The sequence below is a fragment of the Acanthaster planci genome, linkage group LG19, assembly GCF_054643075.1.
Source record: "Acanthaster planci isolate LZ-2023a linkage group LG19, COTS_SCS, whole genome shotgun sequence".
Classification (NCBI taxonomy): Eukaryota; Metazoa; Echinodermata; class Asteroidea; order Valvatida; family Acanthasteridae; genus Acanthaster; species Acanthaster planci.
The window spans coordinates 7,782,287-7,801,987 of NC_141795.1; the positions used below are offsets into that span (position 1 = coordinate 7,782,287).

General features: G+C 41.7%; 2 protein-coding genes across 2 annotated transcripts in view; both read right to left on the minus strand.

Moving 5' to 3' along the window:
- LOC110977505 (uncharacterized) overlaps window positions 1-5,240 on the minus strand; it is a 14,911-nt gene extending 9,671 nt beyond the window's left edge. Inside the window, exons 1-3 of the mRNA XM_022231717.2 lie at window positions 4,780-5,240; window positions 2,966-3,643; window positions 1,210-1,380 (exon numbers count right to left, since the gene is read on the minus strand). Coding sequence (XP_022087409.2) covers window positions 1,210-1,380; window positions 2,966-3,391 — 597 coding nt within the window. The 5' untranslated portion in view covers window positions 3,392-3,643; window positions 4,780-5,240. The remainder of the gene's footprint in view (window positions 1-1,209; window positions 1,381-2,965; window positions 3,644-4,779) is intronic.
- Window positions 5,241-6,411: 1,171 nt separating this feature from the next.
- LOC110977515 (cholesterol 7-desaturase nvd-like) lies at window positions 6,412-18,880 on the minus strand. The gene is made up of 7 exons (XM_022231739.2): window positions 18,104-18,880; window positions 17,685-17,873; window positions 11,201-11,379; window positions 10,319-10,371; window positions 9,831-9,981; window positions 8,870-9,049; window positions 6,412-7,781 (listed from the first exon to the last, which is right to left on the minus strand). The coding sequence occupies exons 1-7, from the start codon at window positions 18,564-18,566 to the stop codon at window positions 7,620-7,622; spliced, it is 1,377 nt and encodes a 458-aa protein (XP_022087431.1). The 5' UTR covers window positions 18,567-18,880; the 3' UTR covers window positions 6,412-7,619.
- Between the last annotated feature and the right edge of the window lie 821 nt (window positions 18,881-19,701).

A 19,701-nucleotide genomic window follows, 5' to 3' on the forward strand; every position in this document is an offset into this window, starting at 1 on the left:
TGGTGCCTAGGGCCTGCAGGACACTGTTGCCTGCACTATACATGTAGGCCTACGGAATACTACACTACAAATTTACAAAACACTGGTGGCTAGGGCACACGCTACACTGGTGGCCAGGGCCTATGGAACACTTCATCCTGCCATGGTCACCAACATCAATTCCATAAAAAAGGTACATGTACATGTAACAAACAAGAAAGTAACATCACACTCAGTATGGGCACAGTAAGTCCTGGGACTATTTGAGGGTTCTTCGAAAGTTTCACCACCTGAAAATGAGAAAAGGGTCCCTGAGTACATTTAGGAATACTTGTACACCTTTAAATTCTGCTTTTTATCGCAGTGTCATGCCTGAGCTACTGGTATTCATAGGTCCTTTCAGAGGTGATGTCACCATGACCAGCCATTAATATCAAGGGCGAACAATGACAAAAGAAATCTAAAGAATGCTTTTGTTGCAGTTCATTTCAATAGCGAGTGACTTGGCAGAAGATGGGATGCTTCCTAAAGATTTGGGGATGAAACTATGGTACAGCAGGTTGTATTTTTTGATTGAGCTCATCTGATTTGGAAATATCTGCATGTATCATGTGGTTTGGGGATCCCTGAATAGCTCAGGATTGAGCAAGAAGGAACTTGAAAGACGATCTCACTACAATCAAAACCAAACGGATTGTTCAACAAACAACAGCTGAGCTGTCCATAAAAGTCATGAGCCAGCAGGCATTGTGAGGGGGTCACAGTTTCAATTCATGAGTTTATAACAGGAAAAAACAAGCATTTGTAATTGCCAAATGTAGGGAAATTCCCATTGCGACATGTACAGTGTATTGCGCAATCCATGACGCTAGTATAATTTTAAGATCCCCCTCTTCAAATTTGACCTTTAAAATTTACATACCAATTATCTTTAACTCCCCCCCAGCATGCCCTTGATAAGGTATGTGAGGTTGGTGATGGAAATTGCCAATCAGAAACAGTAAGCACAACATGTGCATGCAGGAATAGTGAATCCATGTACATGTTCACAAACACATACATGTAGCCACAACATCTCTCCTGTCTGTGAAAAACAACGTTTAGCTGAAAGAGTGTATTAGTACATGTACATTTACATTGTAGCTGTTTTACAGGCTTTCCAAATCATTTTGTCATTCAAACTGAGAAATCCTTGTTTTCATGGGCAACAAGAATGGGTCCAGGTCTTACCAGGATTTTGTCCACGTCTTGGCCGTTCTTCTCTGCCAGTCGGGTCAGTTCCTGCTTCATCCTCACCATCTGCTGCAGCAGGAGCTCATGGTGCTCGTAGGACACACCGTGCAGGGCCTGGAAAGGGGCAGCACGATTTGTTTGCTCATCACCACGCTGGCCGCGATAGCCCTGCAGAATGCAGAGGGGAAAATTTAAGTGATTGTGACAGCTGTACCGGTCACTGCCTTGAATCCAGTAAAATCCAACCTTTTTTGTCTTCTGATCACAACTGTTTCACCTGCCACAATGTTGCATAGGCCAGCAGAATGATCCAATCGGGTCTTGTACTGAGTGCTGGATTTTAGTAAAATGTACATACATATACATGTAGCTCTTTAAAAGATTCTTTGGAAAATGCCAAGGGACGTACATGTATATTTGCAGAACATACTTTAGTTACTGTTAACCAAGAAGGAAAAGGGATCATGGGTGTTGAAAGGATTTTTTCCGGGGGGAGGGGGTAGGAGGCACTTCGGGGGGAGGGGGACTGAGTAGTCATTAACATGTTCAATGTTTTTTCAGGGGAGAGGGGCAAGCATCTCCCTGCCCCCCTGTGATACCCACGGATGAGGAGGTAAACATTTGGCCTTGATCACATAAATGTATTGGAATTATGCTGATTCACAGACAATATTGTGAATAAATGTTAATTAATGCATTTTGTCCAACTTTGCTCAAACTTAGATGTCCAAAGCAGGGGTGTGTCTACGTTCAGACCAAGTTTCAATGCAATCCACTGCAGCTTTGAAAAGGCAAAAATGTTCCTCTTTTAGGAATAAAATTTAACGTCTCCACTCAAATTCCCTTTAAATACGTTTTGGTTCACATCGAGTGGAGAGCCTGCTTCTCCCAGGTCTCCCATGAGATATTTTTGAAGGACTGGGGTGGACTTAGTGACAAGATTCTAACTGGAATGATCTAAGTAAACTGCTCGTGAATGTACATGTACAGACCAGCCGTTGACAAATCATCTCTACCTTCTGCATGCAGAAACTGAAAATTTTCATCACTTGCCAAGGTGTATGCGGAAATATGCAAGATGGCAGAAACACACAAGATGGCAGAAATACGTGTACTTACTTTATGCAAGATGGAAAACTTACTTTTCTGTTAACCTCAAGCTTAGCAAAATGTTATCAACAGGCACATTGCCCAAATTTTAAGTCATGCAACTCTTTATAGCTTTACTGATTTCAACTTGCGAGTTGCGACACACAGGGGCTTCCCCTTACCCAGAAATAGCAAGTTTATCGATAACGTCAGCCAACGTGCCATCAGCTGTATACGCCCAAAGGAACATGTTAATTAACCCAAAGCCTTCAAAGTACATGGTGACAGGAAATCTGATCTCATGTCCAAGACATTTACAGACTAACAGTGTATTCTTGGAAGAAATGCAGCCCACATTTCTCACACTGTCTTCTTTCACATTTGTCAGGGACAAAACAGGAGTGCGCAATTTCACATAAACTGATGAAATCCTTGCCTTGTAACCTCCAAACATTTCAGAGCCATAAAATCTCCCTTTCCTGAAATCGATCAGCAACATTCTTGAACATTTCTACCAAAAAAACAATTAAGAATCAAATCTCTAGTTGAAGTTTCATTGGCTTTAATTAGCTTGTTTAAAGAAAGAAAATGAGCTTTCAATTGGGAAAATATCAAATCTGTACTGTGTTTCTTGAAAAAGATTTTTCTTCAGAGAAGTACAAACCTTGTGTTGATCCTTGTTGGTCCTTTGATGAGGCTTGTGGATCTCCCCATGGGGGTAGATCTTATCCATCCTGCCCTCCTCCTCTTCTTCCTCTGTGCGGCATCTATCAAAAATCTTCTCTCCTCTTTGCACTTCGTCCAATCTGGCAGTAAGTTTTGCATTCTTTTGCTGCTCCTGCGCAAATGACTGCTGCATCTTAGCCAGGTGGGCATCAGTCCGAGCCACGTCCAACTCTAGGTATCTGGCCTTTTGACGGTAACGTTCTGCATCCTCCTTGCTCGTTTGCACCTCGACCACCAGCTTCTTGAAAGCCTCGTTCCTCCTGTCCAAAGCGGCTTGGGTATTTGCTTGTTGAGCAATAAAGAGGGCTAGTTCTTGAGGATTCAACTGTAGCTGGGTAGTACTTTGACTGACTAAGTGCGCCATTACAAAAGCTGGAAATCTTTGTCACCTTTAAGAATCTGCTTGAGTTCCCAGTAACATTGAGGCACCTCATAAGCTCTGTCCAAATTCTTAACCGTTTAGTTCTTAGCTGTAGTTGATTGTACCAAGTTAAACTAAATAAATGCTGCATACTCAGCAATGAAGACTTTGCTCTGCTTCTGAGGACATCTCAGTGTGGCAGCCCATCTTATGATGCACACATGTATATACTCAGTCCTTAAAATTACAAGTCTCCTGCAAGCAAAAGGAAAAGAGCATAAGACAAGAAAAGAAAACAGAGTTTAAGCTGAGCACTTGTGTTAACAAACCTGGATTTAATTTCAGAGTTTTTTGCCCTGCCCACGTGTATTTTTTTTTAAATACACGACAGAAAAACAACAAGGAAAAGATAGGAGCCCTGTTGCTCTTGGCCAAGCTGTCACGCCAATGACACTGTATACATGTACATGTATACATGCATTTGTTGCCAAATTTTCCATGGCGTGGATGGGCACAATGCTCCTGATTTCACCATTTTAGCTAATGAGATAAAGGTGATTAAACCTACCCGGCAGACATCTTACCAGTACATACTGTACATGTACTCACACTAAAGGAAACTGTATGAAATTTTGTTGCACAAATATTTGTGATGGCAGAATAAGTTGGCATTTATAATGAAAAGTGCTGAAACTTTGCTCTCGTGGTGAGTTTGTTTAAGAATCTGCTTGAGTTCCCAATAGCATTGAGGCACCTCATAAGTGATGGCAGAGTAAGTTGGCATTTATAATGAAAAGTGCTGAAACTTTGCTCTCGTGGTGAGTTTGTACAAACATGTAGCTACCGGTACATGTACATGATTATGGAAGTGTTGGAAGTAGTCGGAATTCAGTGTGAGTATGGCTGACATGTTGGGACTTATGCTATACAGTATACTATAGTTGGGGTGTAACAGTACCACCAAAGTCGTATAGAGTCGCCATGCGGTGCAAGATGGAGAACTTGGCAAAACATGCCAAAAAGGTGTTATTCAATACCATGGGCACCATTTGAGTGTGAACATTAACGCATAGGCGCAGGCATTATAATATTACCTGATTTCAGGTGTACATGTGCGTACCTGTTACGGCCCCAGTCACTGTCAGTTATGCCAGTGTTGATGTTAACATAATCATTCATAGGCCATAAACACGCATATTTACAGATTCACGGTAAAGTTCTCCACCATTTTGGGCTCCTACACTGTGCTATACGATCTTTGGTAGGGGCTACAGAACAATAATTACTAGGCTTACATAGTAATAGGCCTACTAGTATACTATAGTACTTAGTAGCGTTCACCATTCATTAGATTAGGCCTAGGCCTACGCTCTTCACGTCACGTTACTTGCCTGATTGACGATAAGGCTTCCCAAATTTACAGTCACGACAAAGACACTCCGTGGCAAAGTCACACACAGCCTGTACTTCTACTCTATTTTATCTGACGTTAATCTGATGACTCGGCGAGTCATATTTCATCTTTTTATTCCGAAAAAAGGCGGATTTTCCAGATTGCGAAACACACACGCTAGGCTGGGAATTCCCCTTCGTTTTAACGGTATGGTACTCAAAGATTACTAGTATAGCGCAGCGCCGCCCAGCGGCGTTTTTGCACAATGCCCAACAATTAGCATAGTACATTAGACGTAGCCGTAGCTCTGGAAGCCCGTTTCGGACACGGTCCGAGTAGAAACTCAACCTCCCCCCATGTAGTCGAGCAGTTCACTATGGCTCTCTTCTTAGTCCAGGGTGACCGGTGGTGCCTAATGTAGAAATAGAGTTACTATGGGACACGAGGTTGGTGGTCCGGTTGCGGCTGGGCTTAGCTTTTTTTGATTTGCATTGTGCGCCGGTGACTCATTGAATAGTTAGGTACGGTGTCAAGGAACGGACATGTAAGAAAATAAACAACACTGAGTTTCGCAACGAACAATTCTAGAAATTACTTCTGTTGACTGTAATAATTAAATGTTGGTCAACTAAAGAGGAGTTTCCCCAAAGTTTTGGTCTCAGGTCGTCACTTTATGAAAAGAGCAGAACCTCATAAGGGGCCGTCCAATTATGTACGCATGAAGAGGGGGAAGGGGGGGGGGTGATGTACACCGGCGTACAGAGGGGCCGGGAGGTAGGCCTGCACAAATCGAAAATTTGCATTCAATGAATGTTCATCATATCAATACACTTTCTCATACAAATAAATACCAGAATCAAATACGGTACGCTCCACCTTTTCCTCCCGTGCCAACCGTAAACCGCACTGCTCATGGCCGGCAGCCGTGCTTATGGTTCAAGTATGGTTTAAGTTATTGTGATCTTTCGATTATTAAGATTATGTAAGGAGTGCAGAGCATGTTTTGGAAAAGCCATTGATAATGAAAAACCTCAAAACAATTTTGAATTCTGTGTTTAATTTAAATGGCCTTTATCGTACGGGTTGGTTTGTTTATCCGAATACCAACTTGAGAGAAGACTACTGGAGAGCGGTTTCGGTGGAAGCACAGCATACCGCTAGCTTGTTGGCATCGTGTGGCAAAACAGTCATGGTTACAACACGGTTTTTCTAGAAAGTCATTTTTCTATGACCTGATGTACAAACTGACAAAATTCCTAAAGAAAACTCAGTGAAGTTGGAATTATCATGTGTAAACGAACAAGAGTACTAAAGGTAGAATCAGTGAAGTTAAAACTGAGAAATAGTGAATTTGAGCTGAAGTAAAAAAATAACCGTGTAAAAAAATATCAACAAAATAGGAACTTCAATGTTCTGAAGGAAATGAGGAATGGTGATTGAACTGAAAAATATTTCCTGTTAAGCAAACACGGCTTGAAGGTTGTAATATAGTCGAAAAAGTTTGGAAGTTGCGTCTTGTAAATTATGTTTGAACTTTGTTAAAATGTCCGTGGACAGATCCGGGGTTACGTACCACTCCCTTTTCCATGTAATCAACCAAAAATCACTTACAATTGTTAGGCGCGCTGGCTAATACATCATATCGGAATTCAGATGCTTTATTTTCGCTCATCATTTAACATAAATTTACAGAGAATGGCAATTGTTATTAACCTATGGAAGATATATTATATCTATTATTTGGCATTATGAGCTAGTCATTATTATTATACGAAAGCAGAAATTCTCCCAGTAACGTTGATGCTGAGCAAGCGCCACAAGTTAGGAAGCCTGAAACAATATTCATAAACATTTACTGAAATAAACGTTATCAACAAAGCAGAAAATAATTTCAATAGTTTCATTCCACACAATCTACTTTTCTATGGGTGAGTTCTTTTGCAGCTTAGACCTTTATCATGATCCTGTTTTCTTCTCTGTAGACCAATACACAATAGCAATAGAACTTAACATATTGATAAAAGGGAACAGCCTCTTTTTCCTTCCCGATCAGTTTGGTTACATTGCTTTGAATGGCTGCCCCCTGATAAGGGGCCTATAGCTGCTGATGAACCCACTAATTTCCACTGTTTGCATTGTGGTGATGACTTAATAAAACATAGGCCTATGTTTCAAAGCATAATTATTTCCTTCTTCAAATGAAACAAACAACATAGGTCCTAACCTGTATAATATTAGTCACAATAGTTTGATATTTATTAAAGAGACATCCTGAAATAAAATCTGGAAAGTGTATAGATTTTCAAAATTAGGGATATGTAAAATGTTGTTGTTGTTCAGTCGCCCTCAAAAATAAATCATTACCGAACAAAGTGAGAATTTTATCAAAAGGTGGAAGAAAGAAAATTTATTCAAGGAAGCAATGTAATTGGTGAAATTGTATATGCCAATATTCACGTTTATATCAAATTTTGTAAGCAAGGAAAGATTTCTGTCGTCTTGTCTTCTTGAAAACAGAAACGAAGAGAGACAAGCAGGTAGTTGTAATAATTATGCACAACTGAAAATTATTAAAATTGAGAAAAAGTGTTAAATTAGAATAAAACTTTACCACTTAGCCCCCACATTAATAAGTGCATACGTAAATCATGACGAATCAATGTTTTCAAGCAGAATCAAACTGGTATTTTGTAACCAGTGCTTATGGTTCAACAGCCAGAGGCAACCTACATAAATATAAAAACCCAAATAAACCCAAACAAACAAAAAAACAGAACTGGTGTTAGAAAACAGTTAACTCATACGTTTCCATCACATCTCCTTTCAAGTCTCTTGCATTCACCACTCAGTCGATTCTTTGTATGGGTCGTACTTGGGGCTGTTCTCGGAGTAGAACTGGGTGAAGAAGCGACGGTGCTTCGCGATCAGGTGATCCTCCTTCACCAACATGGCGTTACGGAGGTACTTCTTGTTGGCCCACACGGGGAGATCACCCTCAATCTAGTGGAAGAAAAAGAAGTTGATGGAAAGTCTAGCAGTGTTGGGCGAGGACGCATGGGCGAGAAGAAATGGATGGCAGACAGGGGTGAGACATTTGCAAGAGGGCAATGTGGATCAAGTAAGCAGGGCTGGATGAAGTGTTCCGTGGATCCATATCGGTCTTCAGCAGAAGCACCCCCTCATCGGTTGAAAAGAGCCATATTGCGAAGGCAATCATGCGCTCATTTCAAAGCCTTCTATGCACCAGCAAAGTGACTTCCCACCAAAGGAGTCCCCGTTGCTAGGAAAATGGCGCCCTCTCTTGGTCCAGTTCGGGGCCCTCAGGCCTTAAGTGCCAAGAAAAGCTTCAAACAAGCTAGTTACGGCTTGTAAATTGAAACTGGGGCACATAGGACATGGGCTTACAAAACACTTAGGCCTACGCCCAGGGCCACAGAACGTATACTGGCAGCTAGGGATTATGCAGTGGCCAGCTTTTGGTGTCGGAGGGGGGAGGGGATTCAAAAGCAAATGCGGCTTCAGGCTCATTCAACATGATGTAGGGGGAGAAAAAAAATCAAAAGCCTTACGGTCCAGACATCCTTGCTTTTATTTCCTGGTGCTGTTTTCTTAGGGCTTTGGTGCCATATTTGATAAATAAACTTACTTATTACTTTCTTTCCTACTCACCAATGAAGTATCATTTTTAAAGAAAGCAAAAAACAAACAAATTGGTGTGTGTGTGTGGGGGGGAGCTGCCTCTCTGTTGTCCTGCTGGATACGCCACTGGGATTGTGGACCACTTAACCCAGTCCTAGGGAGGTACGTGTCAGTCCAGGTCTAAGACAAGCACTCAGTGAGGGAGTACAGGATTGAAATGGACTTGGCAGGTTATCCCTAATGGTCCCCAATCCTCCGATTTCGATACGATTTTACATACACCCTAGGGGGTTAGGGTTATAATAGTAACAGGCTGGACAGGACAGTGATAGTAAGACAGCTAGCGTAGTGAGTGGTATGAGGCAAGGGCACAGTGTTGTCATGGTAGGAGAGCGGCAGCATGAACATCACAGAGAGAAGAGAGATTAAGCAGAACAGGTTATGCACACCTGGTAGTATTGCTCAGCCAAGGCCCTCTTGCCGATATAGAAGGACAACAGCCCTTTCTGGGTGAAACCGGTAGTGACGATCCGCTGTCTCATCGGCCCGACGGGTGTGACGGCTATGATCAACACAAGCTTCCCCAACAAGGGACTGTTCGCATTGAAATGAGCGAAGCAGGGCCCGACCTGTTGGGAGGGAAATGGGAGAGAAGCGAGTCAACTTCTTCACTGCTGCCATGCACTTGGGACGCCTATTATTGAGGGTTTGCATGGCTGCCATCCTACAGGCAAAGCAACTGCCCTGCAAGATGGCTACCATGCAAAGCCTCTAATGAAATGGATATGCTACATCTTGGCACATCCCAAAAAGTAAACGATACATTTTGAAAATAAACTAGTGAAGATTTGGAATGTAAGGAATTTGATATAGTTAAACCGTTTACCGGAATGATTTGGAATGACGTTTACGCTTTAAAAATGAAATGATGAAACCAGTAAAAGCCCTCCGTATATGAGGTAAACTCATCATCTGGCAGCGTTCATAAAATCATGATAGAGAATATAGGATGCTGTTATGGAATGTTTCCTTTGTGCAGAGAGATTTCAGTCCAGATTTCTTCAGTACCCTAAATCTTGGCTGTCGTGCTCACTTCGGCTTTGGATTTCAGTTACTGGCATTCAGCTCCATGTTAAGATGAGAGCACCGGCCACCTCACTGTTTTCTTCAGCCAATTTGAGAATAATTCTAGAGCCCTAGATAAAGCTGGACTAAAAAAGGTTGGATGCTGGAAAAAGGCAGAAGCACCGTCCTCATCGGTTGAAAAGGGGCATGTCGGAGGGGAATGCACAATGACTCCCCACTGAAGGAACCTCCATATAGGTAGGAAAATTGCCCCCTCTTTTGGTACTGCTCGGGGCCCTGTGTTCCAAAAACTCTCCATCGTTACGTCGACAAAACCCAGCTCACCTGATCGATTTGAAAGGTTTCACGGGGAACGGTGATTATTCCAAGCAGTTTCGACGGGTTGCTGGTCATGCGAAGTACGGCCACATGCTTTTCGGTAGGGTGCGGCTCCCAGCTGACATCTGAAAAGCTTACATGACCGGTGAAGGATCTCCTATCGTTGGTAATAAGGAAGAGAGAGGAAGAGGGAGTGAACAAAACTTGAAAGACATGACACAGTTCCGAGTCTCTCAGGTTGCATGAATATTGAAATCTTTTTCAAAGAACTAAGGTGATGTTTTGTTGAATATATTCACAACAAATAATGATCGAATGCGACGGAATGCGATGGAATGTCTAACTATTGTGGGACTGGTGCATGCGAATTGGGGCGTGGAAAGATTTTGCAAAAATGTTGTTTCTTCTCTGAGAATTTGCAAGTTTATTGTATCATGACTTGCACAAGTTTTGGCAGGGCATATCCCAATGCCCTTTTTAGTTTCAGAACTTACGGGCCATGGAGGTAGTCTAGATGGGCAACATCGGCGCCATTTTCGGGCGTGTCCTGTTGGGAAAGTTGAGGGAGAAAAATAATGCAAAGAAAAAAAAAAGGCTATAAAATCATCGGCTGTTCCATGTTTTCAGGATAGAACACTGTCCAACACAGACAACAGGTTAACAACACGTTGATGGCGCAAGCCAATCTGCTCCGAGCCAATTGGCTATTCAGGCCAGTGTTCATCTCCAATTTCCTTTGCAAGAAATGACTGAATTTATATCCTTCTTAATGGGATGCCAGTCCATCGCAAGTTGTTCCCCAGCTAATGTTGGTACCCATTTATACTGGCTTGAGAGAGGCAAGCAGGGAAAAGTGGCTTGCCCGAGGCCACAACTTACGGCCAGCAGCTCGATTCGAGTCCCCTGATGGCCATGAGTCATGAACCTTAACCATTTGGCCACCTGCATCCATTTATCCTTGGGCAACTCTGGTTAATTAAATTTTCACAGGGTTTATAACAAGCATCATAAACTGCATGGCGATGTCTGTTGGCACCAATGCGACCTTACGATTCGCATTTCAGTTAAACATTGAGTGTCTTCATGCAGGGTGGCGATTTGTTTTCCATTTAACGTCAGTCAATATATTTGGGGAAAAACGCCCAACGAAAAGCATTATCTCAGTCATCGGTCTCTGGCATGTAGGATCAAATGTCTTCAAATATTTTGGGGGTCAGTGAAGGCTCAGAGTTAGGATTACACTTTGGGTCGTGTTCAAATGACTTGGCTTTGGTTTGAAATTCCGCACATCTCTACAGGAAGTGGCTGTGGCCACAACCCCGTAGAGCTGTGCATAACTCCAAGCCACCAACAGGTCATTCGGACAATGGCCTTACCTCGTTGTGGCTGTCAAGTTCACAAACTGTGAATCCAATGTACTGGAGTGTTCCATCATCAATACCTTCAATGGCTGGAACTTCCCAGTCTGGCTCCTTGCCTTCGGCGTGGTGCCAGAAGTAGATTCGCTGGTTCACCTCGCAGGAGTGGTAGGTTGGGATCTTGGCAAATTCAGGGACTATTAGGAATTAAGTGGAAAAAGCTGTTGTGTTGAATGCCACTTCTTATGAAGTTCCATGACTTTGCTCGCAGGTTGAACCCAACCAGCGAGACCCAATCACCAGACCCACCCCAACCAGACTAATTGAACCTAACCGAAATCAACAAAGCCCAGCTTAATCCTCCAACACAATAAAACTCCATCTAACCACATCCCACTCAACCCAACCCCATCAAACCCAACCCAAATCAACCAAGCTCAACCAACCTAAAATGAAGGCTAACCCAAATCAACCAAGCGTTGGAAACTAGTCAAGCTACATGTACCGAAGCCAATCAAAATATACCAGATTTTATCCATGTTCATATTACATACCTTGAATCCATCTCCACTCATTCCGAACTCATGCAACCAAACCAAACAAAACCAAACCAATCAATCTATCCTTTTTAAACTCAAAAAGGTTCACCCTAAAATCCAACCACAATCTAATTCAACTTTAGAAAACCGAACAAAATTGAATGATTGTTTTCAAGATGTATTTTTTGCGTTGGGGAGATGTTAATTTATATACTAGTGCAGGAGGTCGTGGGTTCAAGTCCCACCCGAGTAAGCTTGTGACTTTTTTTCGCAAGCTTTTGGACAAGCACTGAGCATACAGTGTTTATTAATATATACGTTGGGTAAGGGCAAACCCGTTATATAAGTTGAATGATTGTATTTTCTATTTTTCCACAGTCCAAAGTGTAACTCTTAATATTCCTCAAACTGCCCCACTTAAATTCCATTTATAGAGATATGGTTGGTTAAAGTTTGAACTTTGATAAGCTCAAATCTGGGTGAAACTGCTTCGTACAAAGTTACCCTTATACCCTTCTATTATTACAGCTACATAATAGCCAAGGGTATAAAGATAACTTTGTATGAAGCGGTTTCATTCAGTTAAAACAGAATTTAACTAGGGCAGTTTGAGAAATAAAGGCTGTAAGTATATACAGTACAGTGGAATATGGAAGCTCCATGTCATCTTGACAAATGGAACATGGTTTGCAAAGTTTCAACCCAATGGGACATGGACTTCACGAGATATACAGCTTAAAACAGTGCCCTTTTAATTTCACGTAACTTGTCAATCAATGATTTCATACTCATAACAGGGCAATCTAGGTCTCAAACCCTTCCCTTTCAAGCTATACACGAAATGTAACGCCAATCAGACATACAATTCGCGAGATATAAATGTAACGCTTTAAAAAGTGTCCTTTTCAGGTTCGGTGACTTATCACGTAATGACGTCATCATCACATCAGGTCAATTTAGGTCTCAAACCCGTCCCTCTCAAGCCTCGGTGCGCCACATTGGCCCAATTTGGATTTGCTCATCGGCACACGGTTGGGCCAACATGTTAGGTTGACGTTGGGCCGATAACTTATAAAGAATGGCCGACCTTTGCCAATTGTTGGGCCAATGCTAATATTTAATGGTTGGGCTAATGAGGCTTCGGCGATTGTTGGGTTGCAGTTGTGCCAAAAGCGGATCGATTGATGGCCAGCATCTGACCAAGGTTGGGCCAATACTAAACATGCATGGTTGGGCCAATTGTGTTCAGCTGATTGTTTGATCTCAGTTGGGTCAATCACAGGCCTACATGTAGCCATCATTGGTTGATGGTTGGGCCAGGTGGGGCATTTGCAGGGTGTTCAGCGTGCATCTGCTTGGAACTCGTTGTTAAGATGATAATTACATACATGTACATGTATGTTTTGATGGGGGTCGGTTGGGAGTATTACCTATAACAATACGCTGTAACAGAAAGAAAAGATGCCGAGTTTGCTTTCTTTCTAAATTTTTTTTACCTTTACGGATTGATTGGTCCAATGATCATAATACGTTTTAAATAAATTTGCTAAATCAGAGATTGTACATCTGTGTTTCTCATGGTTGTTCAGCGAATAGTAAAATCATCATAGCATAGACTTTTAACTAAATTTCTCTGATTGCACTATAATTTCAACAGATTTGCTAACATTTTTGTAACAAAATAATGATGTTGCAATCACAGAGTGTTTGGAGGGCTATAGGTTAACTTTTGTATAGCAAGAACAGCAATGCAGTTTCAGCTTGTCTACCTGGATAACTTCTGAGAACGGGTTTATAGAAAAAGTAACAAATAAATACATTTACTGAGTTTTAACACATTTTCAAAGTATTGTCCCTGTGATTGTTCAAACCGTAACAGTTATATTTCTTTGTAACAACTAGTAAAAATATTAACTTTCAAAAGTTAACGGCAAGTGAAATGAAATACTGCCACTAATTAAATAAAACAAACTTTTGTCTCCTCAACAACTGAAAATGAATCTGAGCAATCTCTCTCACCTTGCAGAGCAAATCTTTGGAACTTCACTGTAATCATTATTTGGGTAAATATAAAAAGAAGCTTAGTTCATGGTTTTGGCATTCTAAAACCAGGGTTTGTATTCAAACTAATTATTGTCTTCTGTGGACTGTGGTAATTCTGAAAAGCATCAAGTGTGAATAATTAAACAATGATAGACAAGAAACTAATGAGTGTGTATGGCTATTGAAATTCGACAAATATTTTTAATTTTCCTCTAGTAACATCTCATCAAGGGAATTCTCGCGCATTATTTGCAGAAGAGGAGCTTGGATTTCTCTACAAAGTACTAAGTGTAGAAGATCATACACTTATGTTTATTGTTTATTTTGCTTTATCACTTGCTCCAAGAGAGATTATAAAACGGTGTTACAATAAACTTTTGCTTTAGAAAGTTTCCCTCATCATGCAAAGTTTACATAAAAATAACTTCAACAACAATAGATTCACAAAGGGTGTTTTACAAATTGGTAATAGTAGGCTAATTTGGTTGCAGCTTAATGTACTTGACCTTCACTCGGCTTTGGTAATTGGAAGCAAAGCTTTCAAATGAAAATTTGAGGTTTGATTGCTGATATTCACTAAATACCAGTGTCTCAATGCCGAATGAAAACTAAATCAGGCTTTGCACCAACCCACACTAGTAATCACATAATCGATTAAAACGCAAGACTTTGACAATTTTGGGGGCTCATCGTAAACGAATCTCATTTTCAACATATGGAATCCACTGAAAAATAACACACTAACACTTTTACCAAAGACTTTTGAAATATAAAGGGTGAAAAAAGGAAGAATACCTCATTTTATGAAACACCATGGAACAACACTCATTCCCTGTCATTGCTGCTGCAGTATTCCTGGGTGGATAGTTCATCAAGGTTGGAAGGACTCTTGCTTGCTGCAGGTTCAGCTACAGCTGCGGCGGCTGCTCGTCTTGCTGCCCTGCCACCATCTCGGTCTTTTGAGTAGCAGAGCCACACTTTGATCACCTTGTCAATTTGGGCATTTGTGGCGGACTGCACAGATGGGTTTCTTCAACAGCTCCTCAAAAAAATCCAAAAGATTTTTTTCACCAATTTCAAAGTGAATAGAGATACTGGAAAGGCAGGATTTCAATAAGTTTTGCCCCATGGGATTAAAACATAAAGTTCAATCACTTACTGCGGATGACAGCAAGACTCAGCCTTTAAAATGCTTCCTTTATTCCTTTGCCGACCCAGTTATACTGTCATGCTAGGTCACTGCTGATGACGCATGTAAGGATTCTTTGCACGATGCTCTTTAGACCGTCCCCCCCCCCAATGCTGGATAATTAGGCCTACAGTATGCAACCTGAGCAGACAAATAAAACAACTTTTTTGTATGGTCTACAAGAATGTAACCTGAACATTAAAGCCGACTGTAGTTTTGACAGTGCAGTCGAACACAGACAAGAACACTGTAAATCCAACATCATGGGTTTAACAAGGGCAGTTTTTGGTCCCAGGTCTTTGTTGTTTTCATGCAACTCAACATGTGACTGAAGAATGTTCTTGATGCTATCTACGATTCCAAAATACCAATACTGGCCTCTAGCAATATCTTTTACAACAAGAGATATTTTGGTATTTAACAAAGCCCGTGGATCATTTGGCATGGAAGGAAAATAAACTTTTAGTATTTCCTGTAGTGTACCAAGAGCTGACATAGGAATATTTGTTTGTATTGCCCAATTTTTGATATCAGCCATCAACTTTGCTTCTGATTTCATCGTCACACTTTCGTCAAACTCACTTCCCGTACTACTAGAATACTCATGATTGTTCTCATGGAAATGGTACATTTGCATATTTTCAGGAAGCAACATTAGGCGATCAAATGTTTGGTTACAGTCTGTGCAGCAAGCAGGACCAAAGAAGACATCTGTGGCACTTGCAGGCTCATCAACCATGCCAACATTAATAAGTTTGAGTGCTCTTCATCAGACAAACTTGCAGTCAGTGCTATTTCCTCCTCTTTGTCCAATAAACTGTCGGCCTACTCAACAGACCACCGTTTAATACAAGGTCAAAATTATCAGCTAAGTACTGTTACCGCCACATATCCAGCAAGCTAAACGTTATGGAACATGCGCTATAGGCCTACGTACATGTACATGTAAGGCCTACGTGTCAGTATAACGTTATGATTAGGCTGAAAAATAATTTTAAAAATCCGCCAAGCCTTAGGCCTGCATATCACATTAGAAACATGGTTTGCATGGCTTTAAGAAATTGCCAGGAAAACTTCTACACACCTCATCTCAGCAAACTAGCATGTACTCCAACAGCATCTTGGTCTTTGTTGAGCTACATGCATGTAAGTTCAGTTGGTCGGTTGAAGATGGACTCGATGCTTGAATCATGGATGCTTTATGTGCACGAGACGGTCGGCAGAGTTACCGCGACTCTCTGCGCCAGCGCTGCATGCAGCTAAATCACATCGCGTTAACGATCACCGTGACATGTGCGTGCTACATTGCACATGTACATGTACATGCATATATTATATGTACTGCGTATATACGTACGAGTGCGTACAAGTTATTTGGCCGCTTGCTACATGTAGCTAACTGCTGAGACGCGCGAAATTTTTGTGGTTTTTTATTTCATCATTTTAAAGCACGGACAATTTTGAAATGTTTTCAATTTATTGTTTAAGTTTTCAATTCATAATTATGATGTGCTACGGGCACATTATTTTAATGCAACCCGGAGAAGGCATTTAAAGTTCAATTTTTAAAGAGTTTGACATTCCTAAATTTATCGTATGATACGTCATTTTTTTAGTGCAACATGTGATATGGAAATCGCCGTCATTTTCAGCAACATTGGGCCAACAACGGGCCCGGCAACGGTAAACTGTTTTTTCAAAGTTTAGGAAAACTTTCTGTTCAATTTGGGCCAACAATGGGCCAACATCTCTTTAGCCAACTTGGCCAATGAATCAACCATTCAAGTTAGCCAACGTTGGCCCAACGAACTATCTGGGATATCGCCAGATATATACATGTATATATTTCACTCGCTTTAAAGTGTGCCCTTAAGGTCACGTGACTTGTCACGTGATGACGTCATCATTACATCAGGTCAATTTAGGAATGAAACCTTGCCCTTCCAGCTACACACAAATTTTAAACGCAATCGGATATGTACTTCACGAGTTGTAGCACTCTAAGCTCATGCCCCTTTAAAGTCACATGACTTGTCGCCCAAGACGTTATCACCACATAAGGCAAATATTCCTCTAGAACCCCAGGACTTAATACGTCCCCACGCAGATCAGGTGTAACGCCCCCTGTTTTAATCAACGAAATAGTAGAATCCAGGCAAAATTCATGATTTGAAGAATACTATAGCCCACCGAATTTAACGGAATATTTCAATACCCAAAATTGCGTAATAAATCAGTTGATGACCTCATTATGACGTAAATATTTACGTATTATCTTCACTTTAGGGTGATTGTTTGGTGTAACTTTGATAACGATCAAATATTGCTAAGTTACCAAAATAGTGCCTCGAAAACGTGTACAAAGTCGATGGGCTGAAATAAATATTAAAAAATCAATAATAAATCATCATGACGTCATGTTTCTAGGACCACCTGTTCATAAGGGTTCTTCATTGGTACAAGTTTGATGAAGATCCAAAGCTGCAAAAGCACTAAAGTGGTGGAAGAAGAAGAAGTAGAAGAAGAAGAAGAAGAAGAAGAAGCAAAAAAACCCAGAAGAAGAAGCAAAAAAAAAACAGAACAAAAAAAATGACTTTTTCGGAAAATTGTGAAAAAACCCCAAAAGAACGGCTTTTTCGCAAAATTGCCAAAAAAGAAAAATCTTTGAGGAAAGCAATAGCTGCTTCGACAGTGAAGACGAAGCAGCTAAAAAAAGGGTCGGGAATAGTACCTTTTTCGGCGTACCCGATCTTGACGCACTTGCCGTCGCTTCCCCTGTACTGCCAGCCGTGGAAGGGGCATTCAATGCACTCGCCCTGCACCGAGCCACCCACAGCTAGGTTAGCCCCGAGATGGGCGCAGTAGGCGTCCACGATGTAGGCCTTTCCACTCTCGCCCCGGAACGCGACCAGGTTCTTGCCTGGAGAGTAAAAAGAACGACTGTTTTGCATCATAGTAATTATGATCGACATCACACAACCAGTCTATGAAATTCGTTCACTGACTAGCTGACAAAGATGAAAAGGGCGTGTGTTTAAGATTAAAAACGAAGGGACTTATGCTGTAATTATTCTTATATAGGAATTCGGAAACCATTTCTGGATGACTATTGTATTTCATCAGATTTTTGATAAAAAAGAAGAGGCTTACCCGCCACATGGACGAATTTGTGTGCCGCCTTCTTCAATTCGTCCGACCTTAAGATCGACATCCAGCCATTCGGGTAAACGGGAGGCAATTGGCCGAATCTCCGGGCTCTCTTGAAATCCCCAACGCGTTCCTGGGCCGTCTTACCGTCGGAGGGGCCGTCCACGAAATATGCTATCTTGGACTCGTTGCAATAGATGGCAAGCGGCTCAGTGAAAGCCTTGTACAGCTTGACCACCAGGAAGGTGACCATCGCGACGGCAGCGTACACACAGAAGAATCGGAAGCCTGAGCTGTGGACGACCTGTTCGACTTTCTCGGAGACCACCTCGGCGGTGATGTTGGCGCTCTGGACCCGGTCGGCTAGCCTCAGGGCGTACTCGTCAAAGGCCGGGGGACGGGCTATCATCCCGGCGAAGAAAACCGGCAGGATAACGGACAAAAGGGTGGATTTGGAGGGCGGCATTTTGTTGAAGTGTAAGCAACATCCACTGGACCAACGACACCCGTGACGCCTGCGCTGCTTATACCTCGAATCTTTGCTCAAAATTGTGTGTACAGACGCGTAGAGCAAGAGACGTGGGCCTATGTATAAAAATAAACGGTATCGTTTGTTTTTAGCTTAGATAACTTCACCCTCTGAAGGACTCTGTTTGGTTTATTGGTCAAGGTCTGTGACACATGTATATTCTTATCTTCTCAAATCTTGCGCTTTTTCTTGCTTTAAACATTTCCGAACAGAGAATTACATTCACCACTTTGTCCCGTAGTGTTACGAGCTTAGATGAAATCGGACCGCAGAGCTAGGATATTTCTGTCCAAGGCATAAATCTAAAACATATTGACCTGATAATACAACGAAGTAAACGCATATTCAAGACAGATAGCCGACCAGCTTTATGCAGTCGTTAACTTCAGTGCACCGCTGTACGTGCAGAAATGCATACGCATGCATTGTGAAACTTATAAAAAAAGTTCGACAATACTTCCCGGATCGTTACCAGATAGGGTTTTCGTGTTCTGCACACGGCCTACGTGCCAAGGGGAACGTATTTTGGTGCATAAGATTTAGCAAATTGCAGCAAGTTGAGCGGCGGGTCAAAAGACTTTTTCAAAGTTTTCTCTAAAACGTTAGATAAAAGTTGTCTGCGCTGCACGACTCTTTCCGGCGAAAAAGAGCACATTGGTCGATCATCCGCCGTCTGATTTTGCTTGGTGGAATCCCAGCTTAGTGTGAAGTTTGGACTGTACAAAAAATGGATTTATTCGCGCCAAGGCGCTCAGTATGATCGACTTTGACTAACCATGAACACGGCTGTGTGTCTGAAACCTTGGCTAAGATCGGTTGTAGGCTAAGCTCAGGAGACATGGTTACCATGGAGCCGCTAAAGCTAGCAACTTCTATACGCTCAGGTATAACTTTCCGCACCGCGGTTGATTAGTTCTTTCGAGAAGCAATTTACAAGTTACATGTATTTGTCATGCCTGTCTTTTAATGATGCGCTACAAAAGATGGTTGCATAAGAAAAGACAAATAATTAAGAGAAAACACCCCCAGCAACCACCCCACCTAAACATGGGATATTACAGTTCGCTTTATA

Bases quoted from the DNA above. Each gene is read 5' to 3' on its own strand.
- LOC110977515 (XM_022231739.2), bottom strand. From the start codon at position 18,566: ATGCCGCCCTCCAAATCCACCCTTTTGTCCGTTATCCTGCCGGTTTTC. The intron at 10,372-11,200 runs GTAAGGCCATTG...CTTTCCCAACAG, and splicing joins AACTTGACAGCCACAACGAG to GACACGCCCGAAAATGGCGC. The intron at 9,982-10,318 runs GTAAGTTCTGAA...TACCAACGATAG, and splicing joins CTAGACTACCTCCATGGCCC to GAGATCCTTCACCGGTCATG.